The sequence below is a fragment of the Panthera uncia genome (assembly GCF_023721935.1).
Source record: "Panthera uncia isolate 11264 chromosome C1 unlocalized genomic scaffold, Puncia_PCG_1.0 HiC_scaffold_3, whole genome shotgun sequence".
NCBI classification, from domain to species: domain Eukaryota; kingdom Metazoa; phylum Chordata; class Mammalia; order Carnivora; family Felidae; genus Panthera; species Panthera uncia.
This window is the reverse complement of record NW_026057584.1, coordinates 35,676,159-35,701,666: the sequence shown is the minus strand read 5'-3', so window position 1 is coordinate 35,701,666 and position 25,508 is coordinate 35,676,159. Positions and strand designations below refer to the sequence as shown.

Here is a 25,508-nt window from a genome sequence, read left to right as displayed (position 1 = left end):
TATTGAGAACTCTTAAAACTTAGCAATAAGACAACAAACAGTCCAATTTAAAAAGGACAAGAGATTTAAGCAGACATCTCACCAGAAAACATATAGAGATGACAAATAAACTTATGAAGACATACTCAACATTACATGTCAGCAGAAAAGTATAAAATAAAATGAGATACCACTACACATCTATTAGAATGGCTGAAAGCCAAAACACTGACAACAAATGCTGGTGAGGACATGGAACAAGAACTCGCACTCACTGCTGGTGGGGATGCAGAATGGTGCAGCCACTTTGGAAGACAGTTTGAGTTTCTTACCAAACTGAACATACCCTTACCATATGATCCAGCAATCACACTTCTTGGTATTTACCTAAATGACTTGAAAACTTATGTTCACACACACACATAAAAACGGCACACAAGTGTTTATGGTAGCTTTATTTATTATTGCCAAAATGTGGAAGCAACCAAGATGTCCTTCAATAGGTGAATGGATAAACAAACTGTGGTACATCCATACAAGTCCATACAATGGAACATTATTCAGCAGTGAAAAGAAATGAGCTACTACACCATGAAAAGACATGAAGGAAACTCAAGAGCATATTGCTAAGTGAAAGAGGTCAATCTGAAAAGCCCACATACTATAGTATTTCAACTATAGGATGTTCTGAAAAGGGCAAAACTTGAGACAGTAAAAAGATCAGAGATTGCCAGGGGTTTGGGGTGGGGAGTGATGAGGGATGAATATGTTGGAGCACAGGAGACGTTTAGGGCAAGGAATTTGTTCAGTATGATACTGTAATGGTCAGTACATGGCATTATATAGTTGACAAAATCCATAAAATGTAAAACACAAAAAGTGAGCCTTAATGTAAACAAACTATAAACTTTAGTTAATAATTATGTAACAATATTGGCTCATCAATGGTAACAAAGTTACCACACTAATAGAAGATGTTAATACAGGGAAACTAAGGTGGGGAGATAGGGGAAATATGGGAACTCTTTGTACTTTCTATTCAATTTCTCTGTAAACCCGAAACTGTTCTAAAAATAAAGTTATAAATTTAAAATTTTTCTAAGCAGTATATATAAAATTCATGTAATTGAATATAAATGAAAAGGTTGTGCTTTAAAAAAAAAAAAATGCTACTGAGGTGATTCCCAGAAACAGACAGCCCAGGGCTTTAGGGACTGAAACTGAGAATTTTTTTTCCAGGATTTTATTTAAATTCAAGTTAGTTAACATATAATGTAGTACTGGTTTCAGGAGGAGAATTCAGGGATTCATCACTTACGTATAACACCCAGTGCTCACCACAAATGCTCTCCTTAATGCCCATTACCCATTTAGCCCATCCCCCCACCTACCTCCCTAAAACTGAGAATTTGATTTCTGTCTTTTTGTTTGTTTTCTGATAAGTAAGCAGGTTTTCTGAAAACCTGTTTTCTTCATATGTCAGGAATAGTGGTATTCCCCACTGCCTCCACCAAGAAAGACCTAGATTGATATCTGAGGCTGGTGACAGTGTAAGGAGTCTGGGATACTAAGTCAACTAGGAAATTATATTGAAGCCTTGAAAAATGATGCCCTATGTTACATGATAGCAAACAACTGGCAAAACTGTTGCCTACAATAAGAAGATGAAAAATGAGTCTAATGAAAGTTTTAAAAACTGAACGTATTTTCAAATTGTAGATTCATGTGTCTTCATTCCTGAATGATATTTTCACCAGGTATAGGATTCTGAATTGACAGTTCTTTTCTTTCAGCACTTGAAAAACATTATTTCCTTCTGACCTCCATGTGTCTGATAAGAAATTTCCTGTCATTTCAATTTTTTTTTTTCCTATAGGTAAGGTGTGTTGAAGTAAAATGAACAAACCTCTAGGAATCTCTAAAGGAAAGAAAGTTTTATTCAAGTCCAAGTTAGGACAGCTGAGGGGGTTACACAAACTTCACAAAGAGAGTGCTCCACAGATGAATATTTGGTGTAGGGTTATATACATTTTTTTACATAAAAAGTTACAAATTATTAGACAAAGAACATTTCAGAAAGTTGCAGACCTTATCTTAAGTTGCTAATAGAGGTAGGGCTATATGATTTAACTCCTATGGGAATCAGGGAAGTTTCTTCCTTTTCCTTATCTTTTATTCAGAATGCTCCTTTTTGGTTATTTTAACAAAGCAGATGTACAATATGTTCTTGGGGAAGAAATAGAGCCCATGCTTTGAAATTTTGTCAAGTCACTTTGTCCTTGGCTGGTGTTAAAGTATAGCTTCCCTGGGAGCCCAGTAGCAGAGCCCACAAACGTTAAAAGTTGAAAATTTCCTTTATCAGGTGTCAGCTTTTCCTGGATGCCTTCAAGATTTTTCCTTTGTCTTCAGTTTCCACAAGTTAAACTACAATGTACAGTGGCATAGATCTCTTTTGCTTTATCCTGCTTGAGGTTCATTCGGATTCTTGAATCTGTAGGTTATGTCTCGCTAAATTTGGGAAATTTTTAGCCATTATTTCTTTAAGTGCTTTTTCAACCCTACTCTCTTCCTCTTCTCCTCCCAAACTCTGACATGAATATTAGACCTTTTGTGATAGTCTCACTACCCTCTACGGCTGTTTATTTTTAATTTTTTTCAGTCTATTTTCTCTTTGTTATTCAGGTGAGGTAATTTCTATTACTCTACCTCAGGTTCACTGATTCTTTCCTCTATTTCCTACACTGCTTTTGAGCCCATCCACAATGGTTCTTATGTAGGTTCTTTTTTTTTTTTTTTTTAAGTTTTTATGTGTTTATTTTGAGAGAGACAGAGACAGCATGAGTGGGGGAGGGAGAGAAAGAATCCCAAGCATGTGGGGCTTGATGTGGGGCTCAAACTCATGAAACTGTGAGATCACGACCTGAGCCGAAACCAAGAGTTGGATGCTTAACCAACTGAGCCACTCAGGTGCCTATGTAGGTTCTTTTTTATGTCTTCTATTGCACTGTTGAGACTTTCTCTTTTTCAATTTTGTTTCAAGTGTGTTTGCAATTGTTTGGTGAAACATTTTTATCATTGCTGCTTTAAATTCTTCACCAGAGAATTATAATACCTCTGACACTTCACTGTTGGTATCTATTGTCTTTTTCATTCAGTTTGAGATTTAACTCATTCTTGGTATGACAAGTGGTTTTCAAACAAAACCTGGAATTTTTCATATTATATGATTCTGTATCTTATTTAAACCTTTGGTTTTAAACTTTGATACCATTCCAGCAGGGGAGAAGGGCTATTAGCTTGCTACTGCCAAGTAGTGATAGAAATCCAGATTCCCTGCATGGCTTGCTTTGACAGTGGATGGGAGGGAAGAGCTTCTCATTACTACTGGGTATAGAGAGATATTCCAGTTCTCCACACAGTCTATAACGACACTGTGGTAGGGGTGGCCTCATTATTGCTGGGCAATGGCAGAAGTCCTGAATTTCCATATCGTATCCACTGACAATGTGGTGGTAGGAGAAGCCTGTACTGGAGATGGAGATAAAAGTCCAGGCTCTCTACTTGAGCCTCTCTGGCACCACCCTAGCAAGGGTGTCAAGATACCTCGTTCAACATGAGGGTAGAAGTCTAGGCTCTCCATTCAGCCTTTGCCTCTTGGGTGGCGCAGTGTTTCCTGTGACATTTTGCTGGAGTAGAACACTGATTTTCTAAAAGTTTGCTATCTTGCAAGGCTTCCCCTTCCCTCCTGCTGTCCCTACAGACAGCAGCCTTTCCTTGAAACTTTTGCTGTCTGTGCCTAATGGAGTTTCTGAGTTGCTGGATTCTTTAATTCTATAGTATACAAGGCAAAAAGAAAACCCAGTGTATTTACCATCTTATTATTCTTTGAGTCTCAAGGTCCCTGGCCTGTCTTTCTTTTTTCTACCTTTCAGAGTCATCTTATGTTTGTTTTATAGATAATGGCTTAGCCAAGTCTGCTTCCCTTCTTATTTTATTCCCCTTGTGCTTAAGTTCAAAGATCTCTGAATTCTATACACTAGAGTAGAATCTGGGTGTGGTTGTTTTAAGATATATCCATAAGTTTTGACATTCTTCCCTTCAAGTAGAGCCTAATTCTTCCCTTGAGTGTGGGCTGCACTTAGTGAGTAGTTTTTAACTAGTCTCCCTCCTCCCCAGCTCCATGCAACTACTAATCTACTTCTGTGCTATTTCCAGACACCTCATATAAATGGACTCATACAATATTTGGTCTTTTGTAACTAGTATTTGCCACTTAGCATGATATTTTCAAGGTTAATTGATGTTATAGCATGTATCAGCACTTTACTCTTTTTTATTACTGAATAATATTTCATTATATGGCTATATCACATGTTATTTATTCATTCATCAGTTAATGGACATTTTATTGTTTCCACTTTTTGGCTGTTTTGAGTAATGCTACTATGAACATTTACAAACAAGTTGCTACCTGGATATGTTTTCATTTTTCTTGAGTATAGATCTAGGAGTGAAATTTCTGGGCCACAGGGCAAATCTACGTTTAACATTTTGAAAACTGTTAAACTGTTTCCTCAGCAGCTTCCCCATTTCTACCAACAGGCATTTCTACCAATGCCTGACAGTTCCCCAACTTGTCCACATCACGACCAAGACTAGTTATTATCTATATTTTTCTATTATAGCCATCCTGGTGGGTATAAAGTGGGATCTCTTGTGCTTTTGATCTGCATTTCCCTAGTGGTGAGTTGAGTATTTTTCATGTTTTTTTTTGTCTATTTACAGATCTTCTCTGAAATATCAGATCCTTTGCCCATTTTAAAAATTGGGTTCTTTTTATTGTTAATTGGTAAGTATTCTTTATATACTTTAGATACAAGTTCCTTATCAAGTATGTGATTTTCAAATATTTTCTCACATTCTGTGGGTTGTTTTTTCACTTTTTACTGGTGTTCTTTGAGCCACTGAAAGTTTTTTATTTAGATGAAGTCCAGCTTAACTATGTTTTTCTTTTGACTCTTGTGCTTTTGATGTCATGTCTAAAAAGATTTTAGTTAATGCAAGGTCATTATTTACTTTTTTTTTTTCCTCAGAGTTTTATAGTCTCAGTGCATACATTTACGTCTATGAACCATTTTGAGTTAGTCTTTATGTATGGTATAAGAAAGGGGTAACAGCTTCATTCTTTTGCATATGGCTATTCAGTTGCCCTAGCACCACCTGTTGAAAAGACTTCTTTTGCCATTGAATTTTCTTCGCACCCATGTTGAAAATCAATTCACCATAAATTTAAAGTTTATTTCTGAATTCTCAATTCTATTCCATTGGTCCATATATCTATCCTTATGCCAGTACAACATTGTTTTGATTATCGTACCTTTGTAGTAAGTTTTGAAATGGGAGAATTAGGAGCCTTCCAACTTTGATCATCTTGTTTCAAGACTATTTTGGCTATTTTGTGTCCCTTGCATTTTCATCTGCATTTTAGGATCAGCATGTACATTTATACAAAGAAGGCAGCTCAGATTTTGATAGGGATTACACTGAATCTGTAAATCAACTTTAAGAGTATTGTCATCTTAGTATTTTCTGATCCACAAACATGAGATGTCTTTCCATTTATTTAAGTCTTTAATTTCCTTCAACAACATTTTGTAGCTTTCAGTATATAAATTCTTCATCTCTTTCATTAAACTTATGCCTATTTATTCTTTTTGATGATTTTGTAAATGAAATTTTCTTAATTTCACTTTTGTATTGTTCAATGCTAGTGTACAGAAATATGATTGATAGTTGTATATTGATCTTGCATCCTACATCTTTGTGGAACTTTTTTTATTATTCCTAATAGTTTTCAGTGGATTCCTTAGAATTTTCTGTATACGAGATCATGTCATCTGCATGGTTTTACTTCTTCCTTTCCAATCTGATGGTTTTTATTTCCTTTTCTTGCCTAACTGCCCTGGCTAGAACCTCCAGTACAGTGTTGATTGGAAGTGGCAAGAGTAGACATCTTTATCTTGTGTCTGGTTCTTAGGGAGCCATCAGTCTTTCACCATTAAGAATGATGTTAGCTGTGAGCTTTTCATAGATATCCTTTATTAGGTTGAAAAAAGTCCCTTCTATTTCATAGTTTGTTGAAAAAAAATTTTTTTTCAGTCATGAAAGGGTGTTGGATTTTTATCAAATGCCTTTTCTGAGTCCATTACGATAATCATGTCACTTTTGTTTTTTCTTCTATTGGTATGGTGTATAATGTTAATTAATTTTCAAATGTGAAACCAACCTTGCCTTTCTGGGATAAATCCTACTTTGTGTGTAATTCTTTTTGTGTGTTGCTAAATTTGGCTTGCTAGTATTTTGTTGAAGATTTATTAAGTTTTTAGTTGGTATTTCCTAACTTTTTAATAGTGGATTAAGTATAATGTATGCAAGTACAATTAGTTAAATCATTGCATTTTAGCATTCACTGAGTGTTAAAGATAATCCATAAGGTCTTGACACATAGTGATTATGTGTTGCTGAAGCAATGGATTTTGCTGAAGTATATATTTAAATCATATGCTACAAGACCAGTGTAAAGAGTGTCACTTAGCTAGTGAGACTAGCCAAAAAGTAAGCTTCCAAATCCCCAGATGCCTTTATTCTCTAATTTAGTTTTGTTAGGCATTTGGGGGCAAAACTATATGCTAGAGTTGCATACCTCATCTGAAGCCCGTTCCTTTCAGTGTCCAATTTTGGTACAGAGGCATATGAAAGCACGCTAAACACCTGTCCAAAATCGAGAAAAACTGAAAAGATTTAAAACATTATTGGAATCTCTCAAAGAATATCAAATGCGATCTGATTCAAGTTCCATAAGAAAAAATTTTAGAAACCTTTTTCCATTTCTTTCACATTCAGTCTCCCATAGGAACCCATATTTGAGGTCTTCTTTTTTCCCCCATTCTCTGCTTTTCTGTATCCATTCATTTTACCTTTTAGTAGAGAAACTGCACATTTGTGACCCGTAGGCCAAATTTGGTCTATGTGTGCATTTAATTTGATAAAACATTTTAAATACAAATTTAATTAGTTTGCAAGATTTATAAATTAGGAAATGACACATAAAAGTCTATGTATCTGATTTCTCTTGAAAAATTTGAGTTCGAAAAAAAAGAAAAATTGGAGTTTGGTAAAATGTTGCCTTCATTTTACTACTGGCTGGCAGTGAATAGTGACTGCCTCCTTCAAATATGATTATTTTCTTCTAGTTTGCTGCGGTCTTTACCATTCCCTATTGTATTACACATCACCAATTTTACTATTTATGATACAGGCTTAGCCTCTGTAGATATTGGAATTTATGACATTTTAATGCTATCCTTTTTAATATATATTAACTACGCTCTCTCAGATTCCTTCCAATTCTGCAACTTTTTCTATTTATTTTACTGAATAGTATAACAAAAGTTCTGAAAGCCCCACAGGATCCCCTGAGCAATGTCTAGAGTCCAGAGATAAGCTATGGCCTTTTGGGCCCTATAAACATATTAAAATTCCTGTGGAGACCGCTATCTGATGAAAACAAAGGGGAAATCCAAACAACTGGTTACACTAACTTTGTATATGCAAGACCTGTTTCAGGGAAGAAAAGCCCATCTCCAAGAGAGAATAAAGGGGGAAAGTGGTGGGCAGTCTGTGCCTACTGCTGTTAGCTAAGTAGAGATTTACAAAATTGGGTCTTCCTGGAAAAAGGAAGAGGAGATAGGGAAAGAAAAGAGATATTACAGTAACATCAATAGGACCAATGAAAAGGAATTATAATGTCAATGACTTAACATAAATGACATACATACCTCAACTAATGAATTAAGAGCTGTTATTTTCTCTGGAAGTGGTTCCTGTAGGGTTATGTAAATCCTTAACTGTGGGGAAAAAAAAACACCTTGTGCTTATTTCAGTCTGTTTCTTTACTTGACCCTTTAAATCTTTATTTGTATTTCTTAAAGACCTCAATTATCTTAGAACAACTGGGACAACTTATAGTATTTAATATTTACTACAATTAATCTTTCTAAAGCACAAGAACTCCTCACCCTCTTGGTTTTTTTTAAGGGAAAGGGCAGAGAGAAAGAGAGAGAGAGAGGGAGAGAGAAAATCTTAAGCAGGTTCCATGCTGCGCAGAGCCCAACTCAGGGCTAAATCTCATGACCGTGAGATCATGACCTCAGCTGAAATCAAGAATCAGATGCTTAACCAATTGAGCCACCCACCAGGCACCGTCTCCATCCTCTTCAGTAGTGACCAATTCAGTTAAAAGGTCAACCTAAAAACAAGACTACATAAATCAAAAACTGCATTTGGAGTACATGTACATGTTTGGGTTACTGGATTACACTTCAGTAATCCTCTACCTAACAAGAGAAAGTAGCAATATGTATGTGATTCACAAAATAGAGTGAAGGCTGGTTTCCTAAACACGACTCTATATTCATAATTATATAATTGGCCTCAGTTTCTTTTTAACCAGTACTCTGTAAAAAAAAAAAAAACAAAAAAACAGACCTACTTAATAATAATAATTAATTCTTGATTGGTTACACTATTATGATGTCAGATAGAACCCAATAATTTGAACCAAAGTAGGTTAGCATAGTACACTTCAATGAAGTCACTATAGTATATAGAAGAAAATTATATTTTATCATTTATTCATTTGTGTTCTTACTTCAAGACTATTTGTTAATATTTGAAATGTGGAGAAAAGAAAACAGTATGTATAAACACAATCATATACAGACTCAGAACAGTTAATAATATGAAGTTCTTAGTTTGTCAAAATGAGCAATCTTTTAGAATTTCTAAAAGAAAGAAAGTTTTATTTCATCCCAAGTTAGGACAGCTTCCCAGGATGCACAATCATCATAGAGAGTGCTCCAGGGAAGGAATATTTTGTGTAGGGTCTACATAAAAAGTTACAAATCATTAGATAAAAGACATTCCAGAAAATTACCTAATCTTAAGCTTTTGGTACATGCAGGGCTGTATGACCTTAATCTTATGGGAACCAGGGAGGTTTTTGTTTTGTTTTTTTAAACTCTTTATGATTGAAATGCTCTTTTTTAGGTTGTTTGTAAACAAAGCAGATGTACAATGTGTACTCAAGGCAGAAACAGAGCCCATGCTTTGAGATTTTGCTGACTCTGGTAAATGTATGGCTTCCCTGAGAGCCCGTGAGCAGGACACAAACACTGAAAGTTGAGGATTCCCTTTATTGTATCAACTCCTGACCTACAGTAAAGCCCCAGTAAATGTTGGCTGTAATTTTTACAATCATCACTAATATTGTCTTCTATAGGGCTCTTTACAGTGCCTTGCCTCACAGGCACCTGAAGTTTAGAATACTGGACCCTTCCCCTTCCCCTCCCTGCCTTTAGCATACATTTGGCCAAATCTTCCTCTTACACAACTGGACACAGATGGTTGTTGGACACCTATCATTTTCCTACTGTCCGAACTGGTTTTTGAAAACCCTAAAATAGCAAATCTTGTTGGCTGCAAACCCCAGGGACAACAATTGTGTAACAGTTAATGCCTTGCCCCATTTTTCCTGTTCCAACTCATGTGCCCTGTTCCCCAGTACCAGTCAAAGGTGCATTAGATTTCGTATCTAACCACAAATTCTCATCAACCTAGAAAGCTTAGTTTATCTACAAAGAAAACGAGCTGGTGAGAAAAGGGAGATTCCCTTCATTTAACATTCAAAGAACTACAAAACAAACAAACAAACAACACCTCACCTGCAAGGTGAGCCTACTGAAACGGGAGTATAGCATACTCAAAATTCTACCCAGTTACTGGACAACGACCTTCGAGCCACTCCTGCTGCTGCGAGTACGCTACAACTGCTGCCCTTCTTTCAGAGTCCTTACTACATTCCCTCTTCCTTTGCTCTCCCAACTCTTTCCCAGACTTCCGTTCGAACTTCCCGGGCAAAGCAGAACCCACCAATCACAAACGTCTTTCCTAGGGCCACGCCCCCATCGCCCCCTCTGGGAGCCGAGTCGGATTTCGTGCACCCCCCTCCTTCCCTTACGCACGCTGCGCGCGGACGTCGGCCTCTGACGCCGTCGTCGCCCCCGCGCCGAGTCCCGCCCGGGCCGCTCCCGCCGACCGTTGGGCGGCCTGCCGATGTCCCTCCCTCAGGACCTCCCCCCACCCCTGAACTGCTCTCGCGGCAGCGACCCATGTGGGAGTTCAGGCTCCTGCGGTCGCCACCGCTGCTGCTCCTCCTGCCGCAGCTCAGCCTCGGAATCGCCGCGTCCCGCTCGCAGGCCGAAACCATGAACCTGGGCGGCGGCAGCGGTGCGCCGTTCTCCCCGTCGGCGGAGGGGCGCCGGCCGCAGTGCCTGCAGCTGTCCACGGTGCCGGGAGCTGACCCGCAGCGCAGCAACGAGTTGCTCCTGCTGGCGGCGGAGACAGCCGGGGAGGGACCGGAACGGCGGGCCCTCCCTGGGGACCGGGCGAAGGAGGAGCCGCAGCCAGCGCCCCAGCATCACGTTCTCTATTTCCCGGGGGATGTGCAGGTAACCTGGGGCCTGCCTGGACACCTGTTCCTTCCTCGTGTGCATATGCGAATGCCCCCATTTCCCCCTCGTATTAGTGCGCTGTTCCTTGCCTGTCCTGAACACACCCACACATGCGCTCACGGCGTGGCTCTTCCGTTACTCCACGAAATCCAAAACCGCCCCTGCCACACCCCTGACCCTGTGCTTCTGGAGCCCCAGAGGGAAGGTGTCCTTGGAGGGTTACGACCTCGAAAGAGCCAGCTGTTTAGGCTTCGATGGGGTGGAATTTGAGACAGAAGGAATGAGACACATAATGTATATCCATTCTATAACTTGGTTTCTCGGAAGTGTATGTGTGTGTGTGTGTTAGACAGGAGACAGGAATGACTTGTAAATTAACTTAGCACTTTAGGGTTCCGAAAACGCTGACAGTAATTAAAAAGCAAGCAAGTAAAAAAAAAAAATAAATAAATAAATACAAGGGTATGACACTTTCAGTTACCCTAGAAAGGGAGGGTGGGTGGAAGAAAAGGGACAGTAATTAAGCATGTCAATATTTTGATGATCACCTAAATTCTTTACTTTTGTTTTTGTATGTGATTTTATCTTAATTATTATTTTTATAGCTTCAGGCAAATATCTGTGGCTATTTTGTCTTGGAATGCCGGGTCTTAATCTGGATCTTAACTCAGAACCGCGTCGTCTAATACACTAGCCATTAGGTATATGTGGCTGTTTAAATTAAATAAAAAATCCAGGTTCTCAGTCACACTAGCTACATTTCAAGTGCTCAGTAGCACCTAAGGTTTGTGTGTTTCCTAATGGACAGCACAAATACAAAGCATTTCCACTGAACGTTTCCATCATCATAGAAAGTTCTGTTCGGTAGTGCTGATGTAGACAGCATGGCTTGTCTGGGCAACATGGCTAGATAGGTTTCTTATACCATGAAACAATATTACTTTATTGTTTTTGAAATTGATGCTTTAAATGATATAGTTACAAACTTTGTGCCTTGTGTCGAGTAATGGTTAAGATATATGTAGTTTTTTCTCTCGTTCTTAAAACAATTGAGTAGTCTAATTGACTTCTAATAAAAACTCTGAAAAAAGTAGTAGATTTAAGACAAGATACTGAATTTACTTAATTGATGCTCTGTTGCTCAGTTTGGGAAAATAGCATGGCAATGCTGACAGCAGCGACTTCCAGAGATTTGAGGACCAGCTACTGTGTGCATCATAATGATGATGATGATGGTGATGATAGTAATGGATAGTAGATAGTAAAGGATAGTAACTAACCTTTCTTGAGTACCTATTAAATGTTTATAAAGTGTACCAGCCAGAATACAGTATCTTCAGATGAGGTCTAAAAAGTGCTAAATACACTTAGAGTAATACCTCCTTTCGTTTTGACATTATTCACTTCCTAATGTAGCCCGAGATTCCATTAGCTTTTTGGACAGTGATATAGTGTTGATTTATGCAGAATATGAAGTGCTTTAAAAACTCAGGTCCTTTAGAGAAGAATAGGATAATGCATCAAAAGACTTTGAGGCCAGATTGCCTAGGTTTGAACCCTGATTCTGCACTTTTTAGCTATGAAATCTCTGGCCAATTGCAGCTACCTCAACTATAAAATAGGAGTAATAATTTAGAAGGTATCAGTGAGGACTAACTATATGAATACCTAATGACTGACAGTTTCTTCTCATCTTTCTGATGACCTTTTTTATTATTGGGCTACCCTTGGGCTCAGTTTGTGAACTTTTCTACTCTACCTTTATTCCTTTAGTAATCTTTCAGTCTTGTGGTTTTACATACTATCTGTACTCTGATGACCTTCAACACTTTTGTATGTAGCCTAGATTCCTGGAACTTTGGACTTACCAGTCACCTGCACAATATTGCCTTTTGGATATTTAATAGATATCTCAAACATATCTCAAAGCAAACATGAATCTTTGCTTTTAAATCTGTTCTTCTTGCAGTCTTCCCCATCTCAGTTAATAGAATTTCTTTTTTTAGTTGCTCAAGTTAGAAACCTTGAAGTTATTTTTTAGTAACCTCTCTTTCACACTTCATATCTCACTCAATCAACAAAGTTGCTTCTCCTCCTAAATGTATCTGGAAGTGATCAGAATTATCAATTTGAAATGTAAGTCAAATCATGCCATACCACTGCTCAAAACTCTCCAATAGTTTTCCATGTCACTCAGAGTAAAAGCCAGAGAACTCTTGATGGTTTGTATGGCTCTTCACTATCTTTACGTTTTCCCATTCTGTTGCTTTCCTGTCTCCTTTTTCTGTTTTACTCTGCCATAGCCACACCAGCATTCTAAATGTCATTCATGGTAGCCATACTTCACCCCAAAAGCTTTGCACATACTGCCTGCAACAGTATTCTTCCAGATACCTGTAGGATTCATTACGTCATCTGTCTCAAGGCTGCTCAAAAGTTGCCTTCACAATGAGGTGTTTTCTGACCAACCTATTTAGTAATCATATATATGCACAGGATTCCTGTCAGTTTTTCTCTTTTATTTTTATCCATTTCATTTACTGTATTAGTTAGTCATTTTGTTTTTTACCTGTCTTCAAACACTACAATGTAAGCTTCATGTCTGTTTTCTTCACTAATATGTTTTATGATGCTTACTGACTGGCATGTTGTAAATATTCAGTAGATAATTTTTTGAATGAAATAAATGAATGAATATATGTAAGTTGCTTTGAGCAATGCATGATGAAGTGCTTGATAAATCTTGGCTATTATTATATGAAATGCTTTTGGGCTAGATTTTCTCATCTGTATCTTTGTACTTGATTCTTCTGAGCCTAATGTTTATCTCTATGAAATTTACGCTGTTAAATACAGCTCAGCTTTTTTTATTGATCCTTTTATAGAACCATTATTTTGCTTTGTATCATACATAGATTAAATAAGCATTCTTTCTGTATCTTTATTCTTAATTTGGATAAGTACTGAACAGAATAGGGCCAACAGAACTTTGTAGGGTACCATTAAGAGCTTACCTTATGTTAACACAGATTTGGTATCATTTGGATCTGATGGTCCATGTAATTTAAAATTTTAATTATCATTACTTTGTTGATGTTCCTTTTGCAATCATTTTGTCCTTTTTTATTCTATATGTTTTATTTTCTCATATGAATTAACAGATGAGATGAGAACATAGTAATTCATATTTCTTTAGGTGCTCTGATTTTGGAGGGGGAATCTATTTTTTTTTTTAGTAGACACTTTCCAATTTTCTTGAGTTCTCTTGCTTTGTGAAGCCTCAGGGTGTAAAATTATACTTATCTGTCTCTTTTAAGTATAAGCTTACAATTTGATGAATTTTGACAAATGTTACAATTATGTAACCAACATCACAATCATGTTATACAACATTCCATCACCCTAAAAAGTACCCTTGTGTCCTACTTCTATCAGTCTCTTTTCTCAGCCCCAGGCAACTAGTGATCTGCTTTCTTTCACTATAGTTTTGCCTTTTCTAGATTTTCAATAATTTGGAAGCATAGTATGTAGTCTTGTATCTGGCTTCTTTCAGTTAATATATAATGCTTTTGAAATTCATTATTATTGTTGCCTGTATCATTAGTATGTTCCAAGTCGTTTTCTGGGTATAGATATACAGTTTGTTTACTCATTCAGCACTTGGTGAACATTTGGTCATTTCCAACTGTTAAAAGAAATTTTGTTTTCCTAAAGGCTAGGATACATAGTATGCCCTACGTATGTCCTGGTGAGTAGAAGACTCACTCCTTTACTATTTACACTACTACCACACTCACAGTACTTCTGAAACCTGATATGTGGGGTTTTTCCCCATACCAGGTGATCCTCTCTGACACTAGCTGGATATCCTACAGTTCAATTCTGACAGTATCTACCTGGAGTTATTGTCACATTTCATAAGTTAAGGACTGAGTCCCACAAGACTGCTCCCTCCACTTCAGATGCCCATCCAAGTCCCAGGTTGTCACCTGTACTGCTGACCGACTGGCTATAAATTGGGCTTCCCATGACCCCCTCCATGGGTTCAGTTAATCTGCAGGAGCAGCTCACAGAATTTATGGAAACAGCTTACTTACTGTTTACCCACTTATTATGAAAGGATGTGATAAAGGATACAGATGAATATCTAGATGGAAGAGATGCATAAGATAAGGTATGTGGAAAGGGGTATGGAGCTTCCATTCCCTCTCTCAGTGCACCATTACCCTAGGACCTCCATGTGTTCACCAGCCTAGAAGCTACCCAAACCCATATTTGGGGATTTAAAAAAAAATTTTTTTTAACGTTTATTTCTGAGAGACAGATAGACAAAGTGTGAGCAGGGGAGGGGCAGAAAGAGGAGAACAGAATCTGAAGCAGGCTCCAGGCTCTGAGCTGTCAGCACAGAGCCCAATGTGGGGTTTGAACTCACAGACTGCAAGATCCTGACCTGAGCCGAAGTCGGATGCTTAACCAACTGAGCTACCCAGGAGCCCCATATTTGGGAATTTTTTTTTTTTTTTTTTTTTTTAATGGAGGCTTCATTGCATGGTCATAATCAATCATTAACTCCATTTTCCAGTCTCTCAATTGAGAATGGAGAGTGGGACTGAAAGTTTCAAACTTCTAATCACGCCTTGGTCTTTCTGGTTGACCACTTCCTATCCAGGAGTCCACCAAGAGTCATCTCATTAGAGCAAAGATGTTCCTGTCACCCAGGAAATTCCAAGGGTTTTAGGAGCTCTGTGCAAGGAGCCAGGGACAGGTGTGTGTGTGTGTGTGTGTGTGTGTGTGTGTGTGTGTATTCTATTATTTTGCACTTGATCATATACTCTGGGGTTTCCTGTGCTTCTTGTTGGGCAGCCTTCTTAGGCTATTATGGTCCTTCTAGCTTGCTTACTTGGGATGTCCACTTTATGCTCAATAAAGATGTCCCCTTCCCCCATTTTTGATGGAAGTACAGCTCGTATCCCATATAGTTATCCTTGCTCTGGTGTAAGAATAGTTCGCCTAGCTTAAAACTTTATCTTGAATGTCTCCAAACTATTGGAGACACATGCATGTCAAGCTTTCCTAAAAATCTTTTGTACTTTTACTTCAATAGCAGTATGGGGTGGGCCTGTAAGTTTTTGCAGGTCAATCTACCTGTGAAATAACCACCTCTTAATTGCTCCAAGACATTCTTTTGCCACTTGTCTCACTGGTGATGAAGAGAAGCATGCCCCACTAGAAGCATTCCCCCTTAAAAGGTAAATAAGTGCATTGCCTTCCCAACTGGGATGAAAATTCTCAAAAGAAAATGCTCTCTCCCTGCAGTCTTTAGCCTTTTCTGTAGATTGGCCTTGTTTTAATAGCCTGAGTTGCAGAACCAGCTCTGGCTACCTTTAGCAAGTCCTATTGGGATGTCTCTTTTTAGAATATGGGAGTACTTATCCATTATTTTGAGAGCTGCGAAGGTTTTGACACAACAGTAACCATCCTGTTTTTATGTTTTATGTTTTAGTTTTATGCATTAAAAGCATTTTCCCCCTCTGATCATGTAACCTGGGACTAATCAAAGAAAATACCAAGTTTTTAGATTTACCACCTCCTATGTGGTAAATTGTGAGAATTGTAAAATCTTGAGTTCATTTTGGCTCATTAACTAAATAACTATATAATATAATAGCTGTAGTTTCTAGGATCTCCATTTCCTTAGCTATATAAAGGATTTAGATAAGCCCTTTCAGATCTAAGCTCCTATTTTAATTATATGTCACAAATCAATATGCAGAGTACAGTAGTAGAATCCATAAAAAATTAAATGATAGCCTTCTGGGAATTAAAAGTTTTTACATGTATGACAAAATTGTCAACATTAATGAGATTACAAACTGTTAAGAAGGACTTGAGCATCTGGGAAAATTATCAAAGGACATGAAACCGAGAACAGAAGAAGAGAAAGAAAATTGCCAATAAACATAGAAAAAAATTCAACCTGATTAGGAATCAAAACATGCAAGTTAAAAGTAAGCTATTTTGGGGTGCTTGGGTAGCTCAGTTGGTTAAGCATCTGACTTTGGCTCAGGTCATGATCTCACAGTTTGTGAGTTCGAGCCCATGTCAGGCTCTGTGCTGACAGCGCAGAGCCTGGAGCCCACTTCAGATTCTGTCTCCCTCTCTCTCTGCCCCTTTCCTGCTCATGCTCTCTCTCTCTCAAAAATAAACAAACGTTAAAAAAAAAAAATATATATATATATATATATATAATAAAAGATAAAAGTAAGATATTTTATCATAGTAGAAATTTTTTAAAAATTGATGCTAATAGCCACTGTGGGTAAGGATGTGGGTAAGTTCTTATATACTTCCAGTGGAATGTAAATTGATATTAATCTTTTTATGGAAAGTCTAATAATTATGATGCAAATCTATATTTATGATATGGAACCATGCCTGTAATATATTTTTAAGTGAAAACTATATGCATAAGCTTGTTGAGGGAGAAATAAAGAATGCTCTTTTTTTTAAATGTTTATTTTGAGAGAGAGAGAGAGAGTGTGCATGTGTGCAAGCGTGCGAGGGAGGGAGGGGCAGAGAGAGAGGGAGAGAGAATCCCAAGCAGGCTCCGTGCTGTCAGTGTAGAGCCTGACTCTCCACTCAGTCTCAACAACTGCGATCATGACTTGAGCCGAAATCAAGAGTTGGACGCTTAACTAAGTACCTAGGTGCCCCAAGAATGCTCTCTTATATATGTATTTGTATATGTGTATGTATACTAAAGAAAACTGGAATGCTAGACTCCAAAGGTTTAATAATGATTACTTCTAATTGATAATTTTATGGAGGATTTTTCTATCTTCCTTATGCCTTTGCATATAGACAATTTTTATAGTGAGTATTTTATTAGTTTTAGTTTTTTAATAGAAAATATATGCATATTGTTAAAAATTCAGTTTCTTTAAGGTTATACATTGGTAAGTAAATCTCCTTTTCATCCCAGTCTCTCCAATCTCCCATTTCTCTTCACCAAGGCTACCATTGTTACTGATTTATATGTCCTTCCAGAGACATTTTATGCTGATGCAAACTTTTTAAAAAAAGCACAAATGGTAGCATAGCATACAGTGGATTTTTAGCTCTTATTTTACAACCCGTGTTAGTACTCACACATGTCTATTCTTTTGAAACAAATAACCTTATACATACTTAATTATTCATGCATATATGCAAGTATGCCACTGAGATAAATTCCTAAAAGTGGAGTTACTAGGTCAAAAGAGAAGTTCATTTAAAATTGTTCCACATAGGGGTGCCTGGGTGGCTCAGTCAGTTAAGCATCCAACTTTGGCTCGGGTCATGAGCTCATGGCTCGTGAATTCGAGCCCCTCATGGGGTTCTGTGCTGCCAGCTCAGAGCCTGGAGCCTGCTTTGGATTCTGTCTCCCTCTCTGCCCCTCCCCCACGCATGCTCTGTCTCCAAAAATGAATAAACGTTAAAAAAAATGTTTTTAGTTCTAAAATTGTTCAACATCTATGGTTTATGGCTGTTAGAAAACAAAGGCAAATCACAACTCTGTTTCTCTTTTTCTCACATCGTGTATCCAGTCAGTCAGCAAATGCTATTGACTCTACTTTCGAAATACGTTCAGAGTCTGACCACTTTTTACTGCCTTCATTTCTACTACCACTTTTATTCAAACTACCTTCTTTTCTCAGGATTATCCTTCAGTAGCCCCCTACTGGTCTCCCTGCTTCAACTCCCGACCCTTCAACATAGGAGCCAGAGTAATCATTTCAAGACATAAATTATTTCAGCCCTCTGTTCCAAACCCTACCAAGCAAAAGCCAGAGCCCTCATACCTCCCCTCCTCCCCAACAATCTCTCTGACTTTGACTTTTCTATTTGTTTCTGATACGGAGCTACGCTAGCCTCATTACTGTATCTTGGCTCTACCAAACATGCTTCCACTTCAGGGCCTTTTGTGGTTGCAGTTCCTTATGCCTGAATTGTCATGATTCACTCCCTTGGTTCCTTCTGTTGCTTCTCAAGTAGCCGCCTTATTGGAGACCACCCTGTGTTTTAAATAAGAATCTTCCACCCTCTCCAAAGCCTTGTATTCTTTTTGCCCTGCTTTTTAAAAATTTTATTCCATTGCACTTAACTACCATCTAATGTTTTGTGCCGACTACTAGCCGCTTATGGCTATTGACCACTTGAAATGTTAGTCTAATCAAGGAATGAAATTTTTAATTATATTTAACTTTAAATTGAAATCTAAAAACTGATACTCAGTTCAGTTCCTAGAAAACTTTTAAGTATATTTGAACAACTTGGATAAATGAGTCTACTTTTTTGACTGTAAATTTTACGAAATCTAAATTCACATCTAGTATTTCCAATGAAAATTCAGCATCCAAATTGAGATGTGCTATAAGTGTAAAATACACACTGGATTTCATAGACTTTGTAAGAAAAAGAAATGTAGTAATCTCTCATTAGTTTTTTATAATGGTTACATGTTGAAATTATAATATTTTACACATCTTGGGCTCAAAATACATTATTAAAGATAGTTTCACCTGTTAACTTTTTACTTTTTAAAATGTAGCTACTAGAAATGTGTGGCTCATGTTATATTTCTGTTGGACAGTGTTGCTCTGTTTACTTACACAGTAGTTTATTGTGTATCTCTGTACTAGAATGTGAGCTCCATGTGGGCAGGGGTTTAGTCTGTTCTGATCCATACCCAATCAGTAGGTATCCAATAAATTTCATAAAATAAATGAATAAATCTGAATTTCCTCTTTTTTTAAAAAAGCTACTATGAATACAAATTAAAAGGAAAACAAAATTTATGTGCATATCCTAGAACCTGAGCAAAAAGTTACTACTATATATAGAATGCTTATAAATAAATAAGATCCAAATAAAAAAGGGCCACAGTTATGAACAAACACAAGTAGAAATCCAGGTCGTTAATAAATATATAAACAAAGTTTCAACTTCATTCAAATTTTCAACAAATTCAAATTGGAATAAGCTATCCTTTGCCTAAGAAATTGCACAAAGATAGAAGAAAAATTATACATATCTCTCTGGAAGACAGTATTGTAGTCTGTATAACTAATCTTAAATTATGGATATTTTTTTACCCTGTTTTTCCATATCCAGGAATTTATTTTTAAAGAGATAATCACAGATATATAAAAAGATGTTTCTATTAACATCCATTGCAGCTTTGTACAGATGAAACCTTGAACAATGCAGGGGTTAGGGGCACTGACCCCCACATAGTTGAAAATCTACATATAACTTTTGATTCCCCCCAAATTTAACTACTAATAGCCTACTGATTAGAATCAGAAGCCTTACTGATAATGTAAATAGTCAATTAATGAATATTTTGTATATGTATTATATGCTGTATTCTTACAATAAAGTGACATTTTTCTTAAGGAAATGTTATTAAGGTGGCATCTGGCTACTCAGTAGGTGGAACATGCAACTCTTGATCTTGGGGTTGTGGTTCGAGCCCCACATTGGGTGTAGACATTACTTAAAAATAAAATCTTTTTTGGGGCGCCTGGGTGGCGCAGTCGGTTGAGCGTCCGACTTCAGCCAGGTCACGATCTCGCGGTCCGTGAGTTCGAGCCCCGCGTCAGGCTCTGGGCTGATGGCTCGGAGCCTGGAGCCTGTTTCCGATTCTGTGTCTCCCTCTCTCTCTCTGTCCCTCCCCCGTTCATGCTCTGTCTCTCTCTGTCCCAAAAATAAATAAAAAACGTTGAAAAATAAAAAATAAAAAATAAAATCTTTTTTTAAAAAAGAAAATGTTATTTAAAAAATCATAAGAGAAAATACATTTACAGTATATGTATAGGAAAAAACTTGCTTATAAGTGGACCTTCACAGATTGAATGCATGTTGTTGAAGGGTCAACTGTATGTAATACAAAAATGAAATCAAATTTAGCATTCAGTTCATTCCAGTAGTCCAAAGAGGGGTGGGGTTCAGGGTAACAGCTTTAAAGGGAAAATATTTTTAAAGTTCTGTCTTGGTCAAAAAGTCTGCTTAATAAACCAGTTTTTATTTTCAGTTAATATGTTAGGAGTAGGAGATTGTATGTATACTAAATAACATTTAAAATTATAATGCTTTTAAGGTAAGTTTTATTTTTAAATTTCTACTGTGCTATTTCGCTGTATCTCATAACCCTGTCTTTTGATGGTTTTGGGGTTTAAACTGATTAAATGATTTGTTTAAAATTCTATCAGAAAGTAATGACATATTTATAGTTTTCATTTCTGGTATGTTAACCATGGGTCGGTCATATAACATCCCAATTTTCTCCACAATAAAAATGGGAAACTATTTTGTGGAAATAATTTTATGTAAATGTGTATTTAATGCTTGTTTCATCTTTCTTACCTTTCAGAATTACCATGAAATTATGACTCGTCATCCTGAGAATTATCAGTGGGAAAACTGGAGTCTAGAAAATGTGGCCAACATTTTAGCCCACCGGTTCCCCAATAGTTACATTTGGGTGATAAAGTGTTCTCGAATGCATTTGCACAAATTCAGCTGCTATGATAATTTTGTGAAAAGTAATATGTTTGGTGCTCCAGAACACAATACTGACTTTGGAGCTTTTAAGCACCTTTATATGTTATTAGTTAATGCTTTTAACTTAAGTCAGAACAGTTTGTTATCAAAGAAGAATGTGAAAGATTTGAATCAGGACTCCAAAGCATCTAATTGTAGATCCAGTTCTTCTCACACTACTAATGGTTGCCAGGGAGAAAAAGAGAGGACCTGTGAAAAGTTTGATGAGTCCGCCATGAGTTTTTATCCACCATCACTAAATGGTGCTTCTTTTACTTTGATCGGATTCAGTAAAGGTTGTGTTGTTTTGAATCAATTGCTTTTTGAATTAAAAGAAGCCAAGAAAGACAAGAACATAGATGCTTTTATCAAAAGCATAAGAACAATGTACTGGCTGGATGGTGGTCATTCCGGAGGAAGCAATACTTGGGTTACTTATCCAGAAGTCTTGAAAGAATTTGCACAAACAGGAATTATTGTTCATACCCATGTAACACCATACCAAGTATGTGATCCAATGAGATCTTGGATTGGGAAGGAGCACAAGAAATTTGTTCAAATACTTGGAGATTTTGGTATGCAGGTGACTAGCCAAATTCATTTTGCAAAGGAAGCTCCTTCCATAGAGAATCACTTCAGGGTTCATGAAGTATTTTGAGACTACAAGAACATTAATGTCCTTGTTCAGTGGAAGAGCAGAAGCACTTTGAGTGTTATAAATTCAGGTAGTGAGATCTAATTCATAGATGCACTGTCAGTTTTTCGGGGGCGGGGGGGCGGGGGGAGGAAGCACACATTCCTAAAGAGTGTAATGTGCAATAGTATTCCTTGCTCGTGAATGTGAACAGTTTTTAATTTGGATTGGGTTAGAATTAGTTCATTTGAAAAGTAAAAGGTGATTTGTGATAACCTTACAAGGAGATACAAGACCCTTAGGAATGAAAGTTATGATATAGTCCTTCTAAAAGGTAATGAAAATTGTTATTGTTGGAAATAGTTTATTTTCTGAGTACTAATGTTTGGAACTAATTTTGGTGACACTAACGGTAATTAGCTATTTGGCACTCAAAACTCCCATTTTTCTTCAAATAAAGCAAAGGCACACTGATGTTTTCCATAATTCTGGAATAACTATATCCTGCCTCTCCTGTTTTATAAACTCATAGTCATCCTTTAATGTGCCACCAAGTGTTTTTTTTCTTGAAAGTCAAAATGTATTTGTTTCCACATTTCCAAAAACATGTAGTAATGTACAGTTGGTTTTTAAAAACATTACACTTAAGCACTGTGGCTTTTAGATAAGACATTTTGGACTTGACTCTTGGCCAAAAACCAGCTCTTTGGCAAAATTGTTTTAATTAGAACATAATTAGGTATACTGCGTAAAAATAGACTACAAATTTAAAATCTTTTCATCATATCAGTCTTTTGAAAGAGATCAACTTAGGTGAAATAAATATATAACACTCGATTTGTTACTGCTCTATTGAAAAGGAGGCAGATTCTATACATCTAAGTCAGTGTTTCTCCAGAAGCTTGATTTTGTCTGCCAAAAGAAAGCAGCTCTCTTTGGCCAAAATGCAAAATTATATTGCTATAAGAAAAGTTACAAGGGAAAGTTTGAAGACACAAATGATTTAGTTTTGGCTCAAAAACTGAATTTGCTTAACACTGCTACATAATTTGGGTGAGGTTTCCTTCTGCCTGTTTTTCTTGACCTAGATAAATACATTTTGAGAAACCAAGATCTAATGAGTGTCAACTAACACTGACAGCTGTATGATCACAATAAAAGGTGAGCAGTCACTTTTTTATTGCTTATTAATAATTAGCTTTTGCAGGTCATGAAATAATTAAGCAGGCATTGCCGCTTTCAAATTGATAAAAAAAGATACTGAAGCTTAATATCTTAATAACCCAGAGGACCTAAATTTATAAAATACAGAATTAAAATGTTAATCTCTTGGTTTCTTCCCAGACTTATATTTTAATGACTCTATAATACATTCCAAATATTCAAACTTATAAGAATTCTTGCTCACCAAATGCTTAGAAATGACATCCCTTAATTGTATAAAGTACAGAATAGTATCTCAATTTTTTTTAAGGACAAGTTAGTTTATGTTGGTTCAATTTCTTTACCGGCTTTTAAGACCAAAAATTCCCAGTAAGGAAACCAGCAACCTGATTCTAGCATTTTATTACCTAATCTTAAAGTATCATGATTGATCGGATGGCTTCTTTCAATGTTTAATAATCCTTGGTTAAATTCATGTGTATCTAATGTTAAGTAGCTAAGTTACTGAATGCACTACTGAGGGGGAAGGAAAAGCACTTATTTCACAGGGTTAGGTAAAATGGAAAAAAGACTTTTGTAGAAGGATTTATTTTAAAAATCTGAGATATTTAAAAATCTGGGTTCTTTAGCTATCTAGTCATATGACTGCTTAATTATAATTGTTATGTGTTCAATGGATGTTAAGAATAACTCACTGGACACCTGGAACTGCCATTGCAACAGGATGAGAGTGTTGAAAGTAGAAATATTTTCTTGAATGAAAATATATTCCAGCTGATCCATATTCAAATATTTATGACTTCCAATTTGTTCTTTCTCTACATTTGTTTAAAACTATTGTAAATGTTAGTGTATCCTTTTGGATTGTGCCTTTGTGTTTGTGTCATGAGAATCAACTGAGAAGTCATACAGATAATGTGAAAGTTGTTACCGCCACAGCATGAATGTACAATTGTATTAAATTTAATCCAGAGAAGTCTGTTTGGATGTGCTTTATGTTAAGAGATTGGTTAAAATTTCAGATTGTTACTTGGAAGGAAGCTATTTCTATCCACTTTGCTAGTTTAGGTTTGTATATGTCTTCATTAACCTTCCATGTCTTTTCATATGAGCAACTTTGAGTCTTTCCTGTAAAAATACATTTCTTCTCTCCTTTAAGTTGCCCCACAAAAGTTTGCTTTATTTCCATTTTTGCTGAATTTCTTGTGGAAGAAAAACTCAAGTAAGTAGGTTTTTCCTTTCATGTGCTAATAATTTCAGGTATATGTATTTCTTGTGCTCTCCTTAAGAGTCTTAGTTAAAATATGGTGTGATCTGCTTTTCATTTCACCCATGTAATGACATATATAAGCACCCACCCAGGCAAGAAAGATCTAGGCTCGGACAAACCAGTCTCAAGCATTTGAGTATGGAAATGTGTAATAGACTAAGGCTTCAAAGTGAAAATATGAAACAAAAGGTAGTATTTTTAAAAGAGCTATTCTGTTATACTTCATTTAAGGGCCTCAGAGGATACGATCGACACATAGGTAGACCTCATCTGTAAGTTCAGGTTGGTCTAGTAGCTCTTAGTGGTAGAGACAGGCAGTTGCTTAGGGTGGTCATTTTAGGATCCCATTTAATGGAGCTTTAAAAATAGAATACAACTTAGGCGTACTTAAAACACCAAACACTCAGCATGTGTGCTCGCAACAAGACTGAGGTAACAGCAGGGATGTGTGAGTGACTGCCGGTCGACTGGCTCCTCACCACGTCTGGTCTCAGCCCTGGAGGAAGGAGTCCCAGCAGCACAGCTCTGACCCCACGCATACCTGCACTCCAGCTTCCTGCATTTTGCTTTCCTTCAACTTCTCAGGTTCAGCTTAGATGTCTGTTGGCAACTTCAGATAGGTGAGAGAAAAGCCTCCTTACCAAGATTCTTTCCAAATGTTCCCATAGCCGCTCTTCAAAAGGGTGGAAAGATACAAAATAAGCCTTGTTGAATTTATTTCCCTTTTTAAAACTGTAAGTGACAAGTTTTAAATCAATTACTGAATAAGTAGAATTCCAATGTAATTATGTGCCAAGGCAAATACTGTTAGTGTTCATGAAAAACTAATACAGTCTAACACATGTATTTAAAAAAGTTGTTTTGAAAGAATGATAGAGGGGCCAAAAAAAAAAAAAGTCAAAATATACAACTGCAGATTCCAGTCTGCCCACCTAAATTGTCTAACTTCTTCCCAAAGACAATCACTATCACTGGTTTCTTGTATATTCTAGCAGAGATAATTCTATACATATACAAATATAAATGTTTACTTACAGCAAACCTTTGTTTTACACAAACGGCAGTATACTATATCCATAGTTTCCAACCTTTTTCTCATTGAATTACTCATTTAATTACCTTGAAAACTTTCTTGGCAATACTACAATACCTCTGTCTCATTGTTTGACTGCATAGTATTCCATTTTCTCTTACACTCTGTTGTTTACTTGTTAGTCTTACTTTGTATCCCTTGTCTATGTGGTACAGTGAGTGGTACAGTGACAAGTTTTGCTGACAGAGAAGAAAAATTCCTTTGTGTATCAGG

The 25,508-nt window shown here is 36.8% G+C and overlaps 1 protein-coding gene across 1 annotated transcript; it reads left to right on the top strand.

Moving 5' to 3' along the window:
- Nucleotides 1-9,955: 9,955 nt before the first annotated feature.
- Nucleotides 9,956-23,908, top strand: CC1H2orf69 (chromosome C1 C2orf69 homolog). Its single transcript, XM_049615197.1, has 3 exons — nt 9,956-10,547; nt 20,965-21,859; nt 22,857-23,908. Exons 1-2 carry the CDS (start codon nt 10,209-10,211, stop codon nt 21,790-21,792), a joined length of 1,167 nt encoding a protein of 388 aa, XP_049471154.1. The 5' UTR covers nt 9,956-10,208; the 3' UTR covers nt 21,793-21,859; nt 22,857-23,908.
- Nucleotides 23,909-25,508: the final 1,600 nt, after the last annotated feature.

What these genes read in the sequence shown, in the direction of transcription:
- CC1H2orf69 (XM_049615197.1), top strand. Translation starts at nt 10,209, where the DNA reads ATGTGGGAGTTCAGGCTCCTGCGGTCGCCACCGCTGCTGCTCCTCCTG. An exon ending in ATTTCCCGGGGGATGTGCAG is followed by an intron (nt 10,548 to 20,964) that starts GTAACCTGGGGC and finishes CTTACCTTTCAG; the next exon opens with AATTACCATGAAATTATGAC.